Source organism: Hylobates moloch, unplaced genomic scaffold (genome assembly GCF_009828535.3).
Source record: "Hylobates moloch isolate HMO894 unplaced genomic scaffold, HMol_V3 SCAFFOLD_4, whole genome shotgun sequence".
NCBI classification, from domain to species: domain Eukaryota; kingdom Metazoa; phylum Chordata; class Mammalia; order Primates; family Hylobatidae; genus Hylobates; species Hylobates moloch.
The window spans coordinates 61,261,054-61,279,204 of record NW_026652279.1 but is presented as its reverse complement, the minus strand read 5'-3'; the positions used below and the strand labels follow the sequence as shown (position 1 = coordinate 61,279,204).

At 42.3% G+C, this 18,151-nt stretch overlaps 1 protein-coding gene across 2 annotated transcripts in view; it reads left to right on the top strand.

Moving 5' to 3' along the window:
- Positions 1–18,151, top strand: part of TMEM45A (transmembrane protein 45A) — a 75,131-nt gene that overhangs the window by 20,886 nt on the left and 36,094 nt on the right. The window contains exon 1 of one of the 2 annotated variants that reach the window (XM_058438177.1): positions 962–1,108. The exons of the other annotated variant lie outside the window; for it this stretch is intronic. Within the exon in view, the coding sequence (XP_058294160.1) occupies positions 1,064–1,108 (45 nt within the window). The 5' untranslated portion in view covers positions 962–1,063. Of the gene's footprint in view, positions 1–961; positions 1,109–18,151 lie in introns of those variants that run through there. 2 annotated transcript variants of the gene reach the window in all.

Genomic DNA, 18,151 nt, shown 5'->3' with positions numbered 1-18,151 from the left:
AAAAGAAGTCATTTTTAAAATCTTGGTTTACTTTGTTTTATGGTAACAAGACAATACACCTTCTTATTTATTTCATACGTGCACTCCACACTCATTCCAGCAGGCCTTATTTCTTAAGCAAGAGACAAGAAATGGCCTTATTGACTGGCAGGTACAAGTGCTGAAACTAGCACTAACGACTGTGAATATTCATTCCTGAGTCATATTTGTGTTCAGACTCAGGTGAGAGGTGCAGACTGGAGTGTTCGTCTGTTCCCCTTGTGTGGGTTAAGATGAGTGTGAGATGGTTGGCTTGGCAGGTTGGCCCAGGTGAGAAAAGCAAAGCGATGGGTGGCCCTGTTCCCTGTGGGAGCCTTTACTTTTCCATGCTTACACACTGAACAGCTAAGCTGGCTGGTCAAATAATCAAGAGGCAGACTTGGTAAAAATGTGAATAAATGAGTGTAGTTACTATATAGCCATTAAGGAAAAATCTGCTAATGGTGACTCAGTAGTGCCTCCCTGATTGTAAAGGACAATGTCTTCTGGTGAGCTGTGAGCATGTTCCATGGGTTGACAATCAGATTTGCATGGCTGATGACATTAATTGCAGGGTGCTATGTAAGGTTTCTGTAAGTTGGGTGGAGGTGGAGGCCACTGGCAATGAGTACAACGCCCGGGGGAAGCATGTGAGTGGGAGGAAGAAAAGAGTTTTCTGGAGCTGTTGCAATGTGTATGCTGGTGAAATTGACTTGAGCATTAAGCAGTATCTCCCAGGATTGTTAGCTACTTAGTGGCACATCTTCAGTACTCATGATTTGTGGGGGACTTGAGCAGAGGTAAAAGTGTGGTAAGTTTTAATACTGTGTTTGCTTACTAGTTGGTTTTGACATGCATACAGGTGTGTGTGTGTGTGTGTGTGCGCGTGTGTAAAACTGACTGTAAGATGTCAAGTTTCAGCCTATTGATTTTTTTATTCCAGAAACTTTTCAGCATTACCTAAGAAACAAAGGCTCAATTTTGGCTGCTTCATTCTTGTCCCTTCTGCCACAGTTCTAACGTGCTTGATCTACTGAGACCAAGGATGACCAATGACTCAGAAGGGAAAATGGGATTTAAACACCCAAAGGTTAGTTTGGCATTTCTGCAGTAACCTTTGGTGTGATAATGTGAAAAGAGCAAGAACTTTTGATTCATAAAGACCTAGTTTGAATCTGACTGTACTGTGTATTTATGACATTGTGCAAGTAACTTATTGTGGGTTGTGGCTGATCAAGGCAAAGTTAATACTATCCTAATGCTGATGATTCTGTAGAAATTTTATTTCATTTTTTGTTGGGATCTAGCATTGTGGTTGGATAGGAAGAGTTGATGTTGAAGATATGTGCCTTAAATGCTTCTCTTGATTTCTGTAGCATTTTCTTCCTCTGGGACCTTTAGGAACCTGGCAGCTGAAGCGTTAGGTCTACCAGGCACTCTTTTTATCCATCCTTCCCATCCATCCATTTATCCACTCAACACTTAGGTACTGAACAGCTTACTATATGCCAGGCACAGTTCTAACAGCTAAGGATTAGGCAGTGAAGAAAAATAGAAAAAAAATCCTGTATACATGGAGCTTTCATTCTAGTGAGGGAGGAATGCAATAAAGAAAACAAGTCAGTAATTATGGGTGTATTAAAAGGGAATGTGTCACAGGGAAAATCAAGCAGGAAGAGAGGGTAGGGTATTGAGGCAATTTTAAATAAGGTGATGAGAGCAGGTCTCATTGAGAAAGAGCTCCCCTGCAGAGCTCTGAACACAATTTGCAGACAGTGCCTTCTTGTTATTACCAACCAGCAGTGCTCGTTGCCTTGTCTTCCTCTTGTTTATTCACTGAGGCCTCACCATTTTTGTTCCATGAAAAAAATAATTGTTTGAGAGCACAGAATATGACTTTTGGGTTTTTCTTTAGGGCTATGTTAAGATGCTAGTAGATGCTAGTTAAAGGATAGCTTGGTGGGGCCCTCTTTTCTGCCCTTGCTGGGTTCTGGAAATGATACCTTCTGCTCTATTATCCAGTGGCCTTATACATTGGGTACCTACCTGCAGAGCTTTTTAAAAATAACCTCTCTAGCCCCTCTTGTACGCCCCACACAAACCTCTGACTATGCAGGTAAGTATGGTCCCTTGTGGGGCTGGGCCTCTGCTTCTAGTCTTTTCCCTGCTTTCTTGGAGCAGGCAGGCACAGGTTGCCAACCTAACTTATGCTTTTGGACAACAGCAACCTCTGCCTTCACCATTTCCTGACCCAACATAGTGAAAGGAGAGTGTCTCATCACCAAGAAAAGCCTCTCACTTTCTCTGTCTTGCTCCAGGAGGTAGGAGAACAAAGAGGAGGAGCAAATAAGTCAATCACATCATGGTGTCACAGCCAGGCTGGGACCTGGAAGCAACCTTTGCAGTATGAGGATGGGATCCACATCAAGAAGACACCCAGTCTTCTTTGGCCCATGATGGATCACGAGTCAGTGAATGTTTCATTAGCTTTCATGAAGGGGGATATCTGCTTTCTGGTAATTTTCAAAATGTTAAAGAACCCCTTTCGAAGCTAGAAGGAAAGTTTAGTGTGTGAAGCTCTGTGAAGGTCATGGATGCCTTTTAATTTGGGATTTAGTAGAGCTTAAATTCCCTCTGATACTTCCTAAGTTCCCCAAAGGCAATGTGAATGGATGGGGTCTGGGCAACGTCTGCACCTCCAGGTGAGATGGGATATGGTAGGGTTTAGCTTTCATTTTCCCTTTCTTTCTTTCTTTCTTTTTTTGAGACCGAGTTTCCAGTTGACCAGGCTGGAGTGCAATGGTGCAATCTTGGCTCACCACAACCTCTGCCTCCTGGGTTCAAGTGATTCTCCTGCCTCAGCTCCCAAGTAGCTGGGATTACAGGCATGTACCACCATGCCTGGCTAATTTTGTATTTTTAGTAGAGATGGGGTTTCTCCATGTTGGTCAGGCTGGTCTCGAATTTCCGACCTCAGGTGATCTGCCCGCCTCGGCCTTCCAAAATGCTGGGATTACAGGTGTGAGCCACCACGCCCAGCCTCATTTCCCCTTTCTGATATGGATCTCAGAGGTGGCTTCTCCTTGGCTAGGAATATGACATTGCCACACCAGCTGCAGCACGTACGCACACACCCTGGGGCTGTCCATCCCACCTCATTCTGTGCCAGTTGTGTTGGCCTTTTTCTGCCCACTGAGGATCTAGAGAGACAGTGATGTCAGCCAGAGCTGCTGTGGCAGGTGGGGCTGTCCTGACGTCTGATCAAGCAGCCAGAGCCTCTTTGCCACATTCAGCTCCTGCCCACGTCCTCTAGGCTGGCCCTAGTACAGCTCTGGGCCAGTTTCCATGACTGTGAAGTATATTTCTGCCCAGCTTAGTAGTAATGAGGAGTATTTATTTTTATACGTTTGCTTGTTGTTTCAGATGGTAAGAGTTCTGTAGAAGCCAGGCTTTCCTAACATCCCAAGTCCTTCTTAGGCAGCATTATGGTACTCCAGTTATACACCTGCCCAGCTCTGTCCAGTATTGAGTTCCAATCTATACTTGAAAAGACAAAGATAAACAGTAACAGGAGAGTAACTATTGGGGGTGGGGGTAGTGGGCCCAGCTACACTGACAATAACAATCCCTTCCCCACCCCTCCTTGGTTGTCTGTGAAGCTACTCTAAGGAGTAATTCTTCCCTTGACGATACCCTGTTGGGAAGCGAGGTGTTGAGGTGCCAGACAGTGGTTTGGGGGCTGACTCTGGCCCTTGACCTGTGTGTCACAGCTGTGTGGGAAATGCAGTATCACTCCCTTGATTTGTTTGTTTTTCTGGATTGCACCTTTGTTGACAGTCTGGCACTTACTCTTGTGCATTTTGTTATTTATTTTCAATGGTGCAAGGCCCCAGTGTTCCATCCTCCTTCTGAATTCACAGAAACATCCACGCAAATAGACTGGCCTTGGCTTGGACTCACATTTGAGAGACTTCAATCTCCTTGACCTGTCAAAATGAAGTTCTTCTTAAAAGTTCTAACTCTCTGCTGCTGGCCTATAGTCTAATCAATGCTTCCCAACCTTTTTCATGTCACAGTATACATGGACATGACATGATTTATATAGATGGGAGGGCTCATTCCTAGGCAGTAGGCCATCGGGGTCTGGCTACTATAGTCCTTGCCCCCTCACCCTCACCTGGCTGTTCCTGGGGCTTAGGGGATTTGTGTTTCCCTCTGGCACACCTGTTCCCACTGGGGGCACACAGATATGCTATAGCTAAGGTTAGAAGTTCTGGCCCAAGACCTAGCATAGACCACAAGCTCAAGGTGCAACAAAGTGTCTTGTCCATAAACATCTTTGAAGATGATCCTAGAGGGTGGACGTACTTTCCCAGGATGTTGTAAGTTTGGGAGAACTAAGGTTCTGTGGTTGCGCCCATTGCTTGGTGCAGTCTGCCACCACCTGTCCTTCTAGAAGGAAGGGTTAGAAGGATGCCAACACTGCATGTCCCCTGTCCCCTCCAGGCCAGCATGACCAGGATCCTTGGCTCTGTGGCCAAACTCTAATGCTTAGCACTGCTTCTTTCCATCCTACCATATTCTGGGGTTATTTCACATGACTTCCACAGGTTCCTGACCTCCCAGCTTTGCTACATCTTCTGCATCGCTTAGAACATCACTTCTTATGCAGTGGTTGCAGGGGTCATAGACATTCTGCTGATGTTGTCTGTTTGTGTTGCCGTGAACCACACCTGGATAACTGGTCTGGGTGGAATTCAGCTACTGCAAGAGTACATACTAGTCCTCTTTTAGCCCTTGTGACTGTGTGGTACCAGGTGGTGGTTCTTACATTTAAACAGAGCTATGGGCTCATCCATCCATTCATTCATTTATTTACTCATTTAACAACCCTATTCAATAAATTCTGGGTACTGGGAATATAAAGATTAAAGTCATAGTCTCTGCCTTTCAGGAGCTCACAGCGCAGTGAGTGAGATCCAAGAAGTAAACAATGATGATATGCATGAGAAATTCCATTGGGTTCTGTGGGAACACAGAAGAGGGGGAAGATTCTTGCATTTGGAGAGTGGTCAGAGGAGGTTCCCTGGCTGAGATGAGATGACTTTTAGCTTGAATCTTTTTTCCTCTTCCTCCTCCTCCTCCTCCCTTCCCCTCCTCCTTCTCTTCTTCCTTCTCTTCCTCCTTTCTCCTCTTTCTCCTTCTCCTCCTCCTCCTTTCTCTCTTTCTCCTCCTTCTCCTCCTCCTTTCTCTTCCTTCTCCTCCTCTTCCTTTCTCTTCCTTCTCCTCCTCTTCCTTTCTCTTCCTTCTCCTCTTTCTTCTCCTTCTCCTCCTCCTCCTCCTTCTTCTTTTTCTTTCTTCTCTTTCTCCTTCTTATTCCTTTTTGAACAGAGTTATCTGGGAAGTGTGCTAATTGAATGAAGGAAGGAAGGGAACTGCATAAAGCTAGAGAGTGGAACTTCAAGTGCCACCATTTTGTTTGGTCATAGTAGAATTCTAATGGGCAACAGCAGCTAATGAAATAAGGATCACTTAAGGAGGGAGAGGAGACTTCTACATTAGCCTGTAATGGTCAGATCATACTTTTGGAAGGAGAATGTCTGTGGGATTCACTCATAGAAACCCTGGAAAGTTTCCATTGGAGGAGAAAGAAATCTAGATGGCAAGCTGGCTTGAAGAGACTTGTTATGTGTGGCTTCTGTGAGTGCGAGAGGATGGTGGGGGAGACTGCTTTCTCTATCCTGCTTCTTTCATCCAAAAGGCAGCATGATCTTGGGCAAGTGACATGACATCTCCAAACCAGTGTCCTCATTTATAAAGGTGGTTCTCATAATACCTCTCTCACCAGGGTTGATATATAATTAAATGACATAATTTATTGTTGTAGGAAAGAATCTAACATAGTAACTACTCAACAGATGTTAATTTCTTTTTCCTTCCCATCTATCTTTTTTCTCTTCCTCTTTTCCTTCTCTTTTCCCTTTCCCCTGCCTTCATACATCAGCTCTTTATTAGGTAAGTAATGTTTGTCAGGCATCCTGCAAGTTTTGCATTGTCCAATATGGTACGAGCCACATGTGGCTATCGAACAATTGAAACGTAGCTAGTCCCAATTGAGATGTGTTGTAAGTGTGAAATACACACAGAAGTTGGGGTAGTTAACACTCCGCGTTGTCTCCACGCCATTTCCAGGGCATGCTTTCCTATGGGCAGGAGACTAGAGGCTTTTTGAGTCTGTGGAGGCTTTTCCTATAAAAAGCCAGTCTTTGATGTGTTTCTGAGGTAGTCTTCAATTGCTGACCAGTAAGCTCGCCTTCCTTCCTGCAATGACATTTTTATAAATGTCAGTCTTGCTTTTAAATTCCTAATATGTGGTCTTAATTTTCACACAAGTCTGGAAATGTTGACTTAGTACAAAAAGAAAAAAAGGCCAGGCATGGTGGCTCACACCTGTAATCCCAGCACTTTGGGAGGCAGAAGCAGGAGGATTGCTGTGGCCAGGAGTTGGAGACAAGTCTGGGCAACATAGTGAGACCTTGTCTTTAAAAAAATAAAAAAATTAGCTGGGCATGGTGATGTGTGCCTGTAGTCCTAGCTATTTGGGAGACTGAGGCAGGAGGATAACTTGAGTCCAGGAGTTTGAGACTGTAGTGAGCTATGACTGAGCCACTGCACTCCAACCTGGGCAACAAAGCAAGACCCTGTCTCTAAAAAAAAAGAAAAAGAGAAAAAAATGGAATGCCAACTATCTCATTAATAATTTTTTTCTATTGAGCACATATTTAAATGACAACATTTTGGATATATTTGGCTAAATGAAATATATTATTAAGCTTAATTTCACTGGTTTCTTTTTACTTTTAAAAATGTGGCTACTGAAAAATTAAAATTAAATATGTGTCTTGCACTGTGTTTCTGCTGGGCAGCACTTTGTGGAGCTTATGTCTGATGGGGGGAAGGTAGAAAAGCAACAACAGCAACAGAAAGATATTTTAAAAATAAATGTAAAAAAAAAAACAAATACAAAATTACACATTGTGATGCATACTGTGAGGACAAGTTTCTATGGAAAGGAAAAAGGAGAAGACCTAACTTCATTCAGCTGGCCCATGGAAGCCCTCTCTGAGGAAGACACATTTGTGCTGTGCCTTGAGGGAGGCTCTTGCTACACGGAGTTTCCAGCCAAAAGTGGAGACAGAGCATTCCAGGTAGAGGAAACAGCCTGCGGGGGAGTATTTCTTGAGACTCCCAAACACTTGTGGTCAGCAATGGGGAGAAACAGACCCATGAAGTGTCCCCTGACTTTTCAGAGCTTGTGGTATGGGGAGACAGGCAGGACAGGCATGTACTCTAGGCTGCAGCGATGTGACAAGTAGTACTGGCTCTGGAAGCACTTTTCCTTCCTTTCTTCTCTCTGCCTCAGAAGCATCACTGACCACAGTCCTGGCCTTGGAGGTCCCGGGGCTGGTCTGTTCTTCCTTCATGGTGGGTAGTGAATAACACTCACATTTGTCCCTTGATTCCCTGTTCTCTCCCCTGGCTCTGACTCAGACTCACCATCTGGGAAATGAGCGTCTGCAGCAGCCACTTAACTAGTTTCCTTGCCTCCAGCCTCTTTCTCCCTTTCATATACTCTCTGTGATGCTGCCAAGTTAATCTTCCTGAAATACCATTTAGCCCATGTAACTTCCCTGATAGCACCCTGCTCCTGGCAGAGGAGCAGTGTGCTGTTAGCTTCTGTATGTCTCTCACTTTTCACCTTTACCTTTTCCTTCTATGGGCAATGACACCGTTTGCAGAGAAGCATGTTCTACTGCCAGGCTCTTTAGCTTGAGGAGCTCTTAGAGTCTCATCTTCAGCCATCTTCCCATATTTCTACTCTAGCCTTGCATTTTCTTCTGGGCCAGGCATACTTGAGTCATCATTCTTTAAATGCTAAGGGCCACTACCTCCCAGGGAAGAAAGAATATTAACAAGAGCTCAGGTTCTGGCGTCCATCAAACTAGCTTCAAACCCCAGCTCTGCCATTAAACTAGCTGTGGGAACCTTTTCAAGAGTCATTTATCTTTGCTAAGCCTTAGTTTTCTCATCAGTTGACACCATGAGGCTAAAAGTAATTTGTACCCCTTGGGGTTGGGTTCTTTAGATAGTACGGCAGATAGACTTCAGGCAAGTTAGCCATAAATAACTTTGTTATTTTAGATGAAAAAAATTATCTGCCAAAAAAATTCTAGATTTTCTTTTCTCTTTCGAAATCCATTAGTTTTAGATTGCAACAGACCGGTCACAACTCCAACAAATTAAGGTACAAAGAACAGACTGTTTTAGAGTCCCCTAAGTAATTAAGCAAGGTCCTTTGCGAATTAGGAAGCTTTAAGTGGAAGGAAGAATCTAGTTCAAGGTTGGCTTTTATATTTGCAGTCACAGGCACAAAGTGAGTCCATGTGGCTATCATCATGTTTCTGAATTTTTTGGATGAAGACATAAAAATCTCATATTCTCTATTTATGTCAGTATTTTAAAATAGGTATTTAAAATACATAAATGTAATTTAAAATTGTAATATATATGCTTTTTAGGACACCACCTACATCAGGAATGACTGAGCAAGAGATCACCTTTCTTTCTATTGATCTCTTTGGAAGATGTAGTGTGTAGCAGTTAGTCAACAAGAGAGGACTAGGACACCTGGTCCAGAGTTAGTGCACCACAGATATTTGTAAAGTGAGAATAAATGAGGGTCAATAAAAAAGTATTTCAAAAACTCCTTTATGGTGACTGAAATGTCTATATATTACTGCAGTATTTGATGACAAGAAAAGAAACAAAACTCCAACAAGAATTCAAATGTCTTGTATACTATATTTTAAAAATCTGTTCAAAGGAACAAGGTGAATATAGTGCCATCATTCTCAGCTACCCTCATGATAGTCCTTCTTACTTTGGGCCCAAGACTTTGGCCTTTTTTTCTATTTGCTCAGAACCAGCAAAAAACTAATGATTCCGTGACTGTGGTTACAGAATGCTGGGAATTGTGACGAGGTTGGGAGAAACATTGGAAATTTTCCTTGACCAAGGGTTCCAACCTTATGAAATATGAAATAGACCTATTTTTAACATCTGAAGATTTCCAGATCTCTCTCCATCCTGTCCTGCAATTTTACTGTGGGTGTTTTAGTATCTGTTGATGGAGAAGAAAGATATACCAGTTCATAATGACCTCTTGCAATGCAACTTTGGCCAAGGAATCTTCAGTTCACTTGATGGAACCACCGACATTTTAGACCAAATTTCTAATTGTATTAATGAGGCACAGGACCACTTTTGGTTTAGGAATAGCCTGGGTATACTTCAGAAAAGCATAGAATGTTCAAATAGAGATTTGAAAATATCTGGAAGTCACAACCAAGACAACTCAGGACACCAGATAAGATTGGTGTTGCTTGAGAAATCTTCACCCTGGGCTGTTGCAATGTTCATTACCCAATGGAAATCCCTTCACGGATCACCACATAAAATGCAGAATCCTTAGTGAAATTTGAATTTTGAATAAACAACACATGCACTATATGGAACATACTTGTGCTCAAAAACGACTTGTTGTTTACGTGAAATTTAAATTTCACTGGGTGTTCTGCACTTTTGTTGTTGCTAAGTGTGGTCACTCTACCTTCAGATGTCCACAGTGGTGCCAAGGGTTGAAGGAAAGGAACTAAAAACATGGGTTGTATTCCAGCATGACTGTCAACATAGATTACTGATGCATTTTCTGGGAACCTTTCACATCTCTAAGGCTGTAAGGCTCTATATTTCGTTTTCTCAGGGATCCTTGCTCTCCCTCAGGGGTGTGCAACCCAACTTGGGCAGTGGCAGGCCAGGAGGAAGTTGTTGATTTATTCTCTTGGTTCATTTTCATTTACTTTGAGGTTTTGTCATGAATTTGTATACCTGACCTTCTGTGAAGTGAGGGCAGAATCGAAGGTGGGGATTTCTTGGGGCTGAAGTAATGACTTTAAGAGTGAAATGAAGGGACAGAGGAGGAGGCAGGATGGAAGGAGACTTCAACTCACTTGGACCCCTTGTTTTTTTCTGTACAGGAGTCAGAACATTTTCCATGAAGCATGGCAGACTAGAAACTCTCCACCTTTTCTTGTCTAAATTTGAATTTAAAGGAGATTGGAATTTAGATGCTCTGCTCTGTCTCTCTCTTTTTTTTAAACGCAGTTTCCTTCTCCCTCTATAAGCTAAGTTTGAAAGAAAAGCTGGCATTGTACTGTTTTTTAAATCATTTATTTAATTTATAAATGAAGTATCCTAGGATTTTAAATTCTGATTGTAGAATCAATGAATTTATTCCAAAAGCATGCAGAACACTATGACAAAGCCAAAGAAACAGCTTATTTTAATGAACATTCACATTAAAATTCTGTTTCCATAAGGGCAGAGCAATGTAAAAAAATGACTTTCATATGAGGCCTTAAGGGTCAGATAGTTTTTGTTTTATAGGAGATTGGAAAGAAAGCACTACAAATGAAGCTCCTGTTTGTTGGATGGGCTTTTGTCTCCTACCAAGGACAAGAATTTTGAAGGTTCATTTTATAAAGTTGTATGGTGGTGAATGCCATTGTTTCCACACAAACACTCCTTTCCCCCATAAGACCTCGAATGTTTGGTTGTTCAGGGGGATTTAAAATCAGAGAACATGAAGAAATTAAAAATGAAGCAATTAGTTGTAGGCTTTAACAATTAACAGAAAAAAACCAGGGGCTAGAAGGCAGTAGCATATGAGTTTGAGAAACACTGTTTTACCTCATTCTTTCTTTCACTGGGCATTAGCTAGTCCCACACTCAGCATAGCCTTGATTCAGTCATTTAACATTTTAAAGTGCAAGCTTGGGGCTTGAATAAATAAGGAGCTCCTGGGTAGCGGGAAGAGATGGAGACTCAAAGAGGTCATCTCAGCATAGTGTGGGAGGCCATGCTGCAGCGAGGGGATGTGCAAGCGCTGTGGGGGCATAGTGGGAACAGCCTAAATCAGACTGGAAGTTCAAGATCAAGAGAAGAATCACCTCCAAGACCAGACCTTTTGGTTGTAACTGCTCCCTTGTGAGTCTTGGAGTCAAAAGCTCAGATTTCTCAGGCCAGCCTTTATTTTTATTTTTATTTTTGTGACAGCGTCTCACTCTGTCACCCAGGATGGAGTGCAGTGGAGTGATCTCAGCTCATTGCAACCTTTGCCTCCCAGGCTCAAGCGATTCTCCCACCTCAGCCTCCTGAGTAGCTGGGACTACAGGCACATGCCATTATGCCTAACTTTTGTATTTTTTTGTACATATGGGGTTTCATTATGTTGCCCAGGCTGGTTTCGAACTCCTGGGCTCAAGTGATCCACATGCCTCAGCCTCCCAAAGTGCTGGGGGTTATGGGTGTGAGCCACCATACTAGGCCAACCTTGATTTCTGATATTTTGTTGTATCAGAACAACGTGTCTACGTGTACAGACCCTGTACAGAAAGACCGTGTCTCTGCTCCTTGGCTCTTCCATCTCTTTTTGTCCTTCCCAACTTTTTAAATGGAAAATTTCAAGTATATATAAAAATAGAATAGTGTAACATACCGATTATCCAGTTTCAACAATTACTAACTCATGCCAACTTTGTTTTATCTATTCTTCCATCCATTTCTCCCGCCCCCCAGGTAATATTTGTATAAGTTTGGGCTCTCTAGAGAGACATAACCAAAAGGTTGTGTGTGGGATGTGGAGAGGGAGATTTAGGAATTGGCTCACACAATTTTCAGGGGCTGGCAAATCTGAAATCTGCTGGCCTGGAGGTGGGGGCGCAGGGGGTAGCTGATGTTGCAATCTCAAAATCAAAGGCAGTTTCGAGGGAGAATTCATTCATCCTAGAGAAGACCTCAGTCTTTTAAAACCCTCAACTGGTTGAATGACTCCTGCCCCTCCAGCCTCCATTCACCAGTATAGAGGGTAATCTGCTTTACTCAAAGTCTACTGATTTAAATGTTAATAATATCTAAAAATATATTCACTGTAACATCTAGACTGGTCTTTGACCATAAACTGAGTTGTTTTCACCAAATTGACACATAAAATTAACCATCACAATTTTGAAGCTAATCCAACTCATCACATTATTTGATCCATAATATTTTAGCATATATCTTTACAAAATAAAGATTCTTTAAAAAATATATATGCAATACTATTAGGACCCATATGAAATTAAACACCCTGAATTATTTTTGTTTGAATTAGGATCCAGATAAAGCGCATACATTGCAATTACAGATATGACTCAAGTCTCTTTTGATCTGTGGATTTGTTCTTTATCTCTTTTTTGTTTTTCCTTAAGTTCATCTGTTGCAGAAACGGTTTTGTCCTGTAGAATTTGAATAGAGATTTACGCCCCAGTTTGGGGCATACAGTAATTACATATTCTGTACCAAAAAGATGATACTTTGTAGCTATCAGTACCATGATGATGCTGGTGATTTATTTTAGCAAAAATCATTTTTTGTTATATTTGAGATGCATTCATGTATTTGATTTTTGCTGGGTTTGTAGTTTTGCTTAATTTGTAAATTTGTTTCATTTTTACAGTTGTCCATGTAAATATTTTTACTATTTAAGAAAGTTTGTAATAGAAGTGATTTGGGCCAAAATACTGGCTCTGAAAGAATAATTTTTTTCCTTTTTACAAGATCTTCACATTACTCAAGTTTGAGAAGTGCTGCTTTATCCCATTCTTGCTTTCACAGGACTATTAGCAAGTCTCACATTCAGCGTAATTTGTCCTGTTAAGGAGTGATCTCTGCTCAGAGTACTTGGGGTCAAATGGTGTGTGCCTAGAGATCAACACCCTGGAACACTCAGAGAAAAAAAGCTGTATTTATGAAAGGATATTTTGGTGCCTTCTGCCCTCCCCAACATCGTCTCAAACCAGAGAACAGAAACACTTGGCTCCTTCTACATCTTTTGCTCGTTCCTTGTAAGGCCTGATAACTGGAGAGTCTTAGGCCGTACCTCCACATTACTAAAACAACTTTCTGGAAAGATAAAAACCAGAACAAAAGTCATCTACAGCAGGCTTTTCATTAAAGTACTTACATTAAAGTACTTAATACTTAGTACTTTTACATTAAAGTACTTAATACTTAGTACTTTTTACATTAAAGTACTTAATACTTAGTACTTTTTTACATTAAAGTACTTACTACTTAGTACTTTACATTTTACATTAAAGTACTTAAGGGATCTTTTAAAAATGCAGATTCTGAGCTCTGACTCTCTCAGGTGATGCGGCTGGCCCATATGCTATTCATTGAGTAACCTGAGTCTAAACAACCAACTGCTTTGTCTTTATGCCACGATCATTTTATTTTCCTAGGATAATACATAGAAAGCTGTCAGTACAGTATTTGATACAGAGCCAGCATTTGATAATTGTTCATTGTTCTTGTTATGGTTGTTACAGTGAGTTTTTGAGGCATGGAGATGAGTGGAAATGATGAAAGAGAAGATGGGAGTTTAGAAATTGACAGGCCTGAATTAAGATCCCAGCTTTGCCATTTATAAGCTGTTTGACCTGGGCAAGTTTTTCAGCCTTTCTAAGTCTCTCTCTTGTCAAATGTTAAATGGGGAGAAAAATAGTACCTCATGGAATCAAGAGGATGCTATGCAGCTCCTAGAGAGATGGGTATTTGATAAATGCCATTTTTCTTCCCTTGTTCCTTTTTGGACATAGACTTGGGGCTCAGTCTTGGTTCTGTGACAACATTATTGTGAGTTGCATTATAATCCCTATGAAATGCAGCTCTTTCTCATTATCTTTAAAGTGGGGATAATAATTATTATGATTAAATTAATGGGTGCATGTAAAATGTCTTGGTACATAATAGGAGCCCAGTTATTACTGGTCTCTCTCTCCCCTCCCTTCCTTCACTTAGTGATGCAGTTGGCGAGGTCAACCAAGCTTAGGTACAGCTTTAAGATAGGGGACCCATGGTTTCAATTTCAGTTGACTAGAATAATCTGGAGATCTTACAAAAGAAAAAAAAAGATTCCCAGGCCTCACCCCAAGAGACTCTGATTTCATAGGTTCTGGGTTGGGGATCAGATACCATGCATATTTTTTATGGTTCTCCCAGGTGTTTTGCATAGGCATCCAGGCTGAGAATCACAGCTCTAGTAGACAGCTAAGCCTTGATCACTATCAGATGGCTCTTAGCATTCCTCACGTCTGCACAGCACAGCACACCACACCTTTTCCACCCCCAGCTCCCGCCTTTCTGATTGTTTCTTCCTACACACTCCTGTTTTTGTGCACTCCCGTGAGGAGGCTGCAACTTTGCCCTTCCCTTGGCACATTGGGGATAGCACTTCTGGAACCCATCACAACCAGGCAGGGCAGGGAAGCCTGAGCTCAGCATGCCTCCCAGCCCTACCCTTCACACTGAGACACACAGGAATCCCTTTGGGTTCCTGCCTGAGGAAGAAGAAGACACCCCTGTGGACAGCTTTGAGGCATCTGAAGGAGAAACAAACTTATGACATGAGGCAGTGCCTACTGTGTGGCAAGAACTTTACTTGTGTTATGTCTGCTTATCCTCAGCTTTATAAGGTAGTTTTATTGATATTGTCATTCTCATTTTATAGAAGAAATTGAGGCAAAGTTAAATAAGATGCCCCAGGTCAAGCGCACAGTGGTCTCTGTATTAGAGTAGTCTGATTCTAGAATCTGGGGTCTTAAAAAAATGATGCCTGGATCCACTCAGACTAATTGAAGGAGAGTCTCTAGAGATTGGGCCCTATATACTGGTATTTTTTATGAGCTGTTCAAGCCAAGTGTGAGACCTGGACGACACTTTGCTCTTCTGTCTCCCAGGCTGACTTGGAACCTGAGTCTATAGAGATTCCTTTTATTCCTGTTCGCTTCTTCCCCTCTTCTGTTGGCGATTTAAAAATTTTTTTGTTTTCATGCTTGTTAGAGATCCTCGGTCTGACTGTCATTCCTAAGAGGGTTGTGATAAGCTGAATAATGGCCTTCAGAGATGTCCATATTTTATTTTCTGGAAACAGAGAATATGTTACCTGGCGCAGTCCAAAGGATTTCGCAGACATGATTAAAGTTCAGGATTTGGGGCTGGGGAGATTACCCTGGATTATTCAGGTAGGCCCAGTGGTTCTCATAAGGAGGGAGGCAGGAGGATTGGACTCAGAAGAAGGAGATGTGGCAACAGGAGAAGGGGTCAGAGTCAGTGAGAGAGATTTGAAGATGCCATGCTGCTGGCTTTGAAGATGGAGGAAGAGGCCCGGAACCCAGGAACACAGGAGGCATCTAGAAGCTGGAAAAGGCAAGGAAAGGGATTCTCCCCTGCAGCCCCGAGAGGGAACGTGGCCCTGCCAGCACCTTGATTCTCCGTCTGTGAGACCCATTTCAGACTTCTGACCTCTAGAACTGTAAGATAATAAACTTGAGTTGTAATTAGTGGTAATTTGTTAGACCAGCAGTGGGAAATTAAACCAGGAGTATTTGGTGCTGTAGAAAGTGCACTGTCCTCCAGCACCCCAGAGAACTGGATTCCATTTCTGCACTCTACCATTCACTGGCTGTGAATAATTCTGGCAAGCCACCAAATGTCTTTAAGATAAGCTGTTTCTTCTGGGAATTAGAGCCAAGAAACCAGATGTCCTTGAGGGCAGGACTGGGCTGATGACCTCACACACCTCACAGATGCACTCCCTGCCATAGCCTTGATTCTTCTGCTCAGCTCGGCTCTGCACTTCCCAATAGGAACCACCGTTCTCGCCCCCTCGAACTGAGCCTGAGCTCTCTATCACATTGTCCTGGGTTATTTTATCACTGGCTGAAATTATTTTGCGTGTTAACTTGTCACAGGCACTTGCTAAAATCAGGAGGCACTATTTCCTTGGCTGGGCCTCTTTTTTTTTGAGATGGAGTCTCACTCTGTCACCCAGGCTGGAGTACAGTGGTGCAATCTCAGTTCACTACAACGTCTGCTTCCCGGGTTCAAAGGATTCTCCTGCCTCAGCCTTCCGAGTAGCTGGTATTACAGGTACCACGCCTGGCTAATTTTTGTATTTTTAGTAGAGACGGGGTTTCACCATGTTGGCCAGGCTGATTTTGAATGGCTGGGCCTATTTTTTTAAGAAATTAATTAAAAATTAACAATGAACTATAAATTTCCCAACACCAAGAGACTGAGAGACCAGAGTTATTCTGTTGGCTTTTCCCTTCTAATCCAGTCAAAATTGCACAATGTTTTGATATCACCTCACTGGCTTCAGACTCTGCTTATGAGATTTATTTGTTTTTCACAAACTTCTCCCTGCCCTACTTCCAGTATTTGAGGGTGGACTTGGGGCATTATGTCTAATTGGCCAGCTCTTTCAAAAAGGGGAGATATTCTAGACCTTTGTATGACTGTACCTAGTGCAAATATAATTGGTAGTGATGACATCCAATCATAAGTCCTTGGCCTCATATATGCATATTTAACACTGAGTCTCTTTATCCTTAGTAGTAATATTAAACCACAAACTTGAATGCCTTTTGCGTGAAAGTTTTCTCATGGGAATTGTGCAAACTTTGTTTTTTCCAAATGATGTTCTGTTTATTCTATTAGTTGCTGTACCTAATCTTTTGAAAAAAGTGGACTTGATCTTGGTTGTACTTACTTTGATAAAATAGTTAACAGCTAAGTTTGTTACATTCTTTTTTCCTAAGAGAAAAAGGGAAAAAAAAGTCTTGACGTTAAGGGGATTTGATCAAGGGTCTCCCAGACCAATGTTTCTTAACTAGTGACACGAGTGTGAATTTGCCCCCCAGGGGACATTTATCAATATCCATAGATATTTTTGGTTGTCGCATCTAGGGGGAAGGTACTGCCAGCATCTCACAGGTAGAAGCCAAGGATGCTACTCAACATCCTACAGTGCACAGAACCCCTCACCCTGCCCCTGCACCAAAGAAAGAAAGAATTACCTGATCTTAGATGTCAATAGTGCCATTGTTGAGAAATTCCATCCTGGATCAGTGTTTCTCAAACTTTAATGTGCATATGAGTCACTTGGGGATCTGGTTAAAAAAGATTCTGATTTGGTGGGTCTAGGTGGCCCATGAGAGTCTGTATTTTCAACCAGCTCCCGCTTGGTGCAGCCACTGCTGGTGTGAGCGCCACACTTTGAGTTTAAATATCCTAGAATTCTTGTTTCTTATCTGTCTTCTTACACTAAAAGATAAGTTCCATGAGAGCAAAGACCTTGTCTATGTCCTGTCCCTGATGACTAGAACTGTAACTGGCATATCATAGTTGTTTAATAAATATTTGTTGAAAGCATGAATGGATCCATGGAGGAATTAAGAAATGAATAAATAAGCAGGCAGGCAGGAGCACTGCGTATTCCCACACATACCTCTGAAGAACCTTAGAGGCACTTATTCTAAAAAAAAACTGAATTTCCTCCCAACAAAGCCAGAAATTTGCCAAAAGCTTTGTCCAGGGCATGACAGTCTTCCTCAGGTTAAAAATGGTCTCCTTTCTCTGATGTCTCACACTGTCCCTTCCGATGCAGGTCCACTGGATAGATGGTTGGGCTGATAATAGTGGGAAAAACCCGAGGCCCAAACCCTGGCCCCACACCCCAGCCTGTCGCAAGGTGAAAGGCCTAGATTCAGTCATATTTGTTTGTATTTTGGCAGTAGGGGGAAGGAGGAAGTAGGGTTTTTTTTTGAGATGGAGTTTTGCTGTTGTCGCCCAGGCCGGAGTGCAATGGCACGATCTTGGCTCACTACAACTTCCGCCTCCCAGGTTTAAGCGATTCTTTTGCCTCAGCCTCCTGAATAGCTGGGATTATGGGCACCCCACAACCACGCCTGGCTAATTTTTGTATTTTTAGTAGAGACTGGGTTTCACCATGTTGGCTAGGTTGGTCTCAAACTCCTGACCTCTGGTGATCCATCCACCTTGGCCTCCCAAAGTGCTGGGATCACAGGCATGAGCCATCACGCCTGGCCAGAATAGGTTTTTAAAGGAAAATCAGGTTAGATTGAATTTCATGGTGTAATCTCTCTGGGAAAGATGTCTTCTAGTG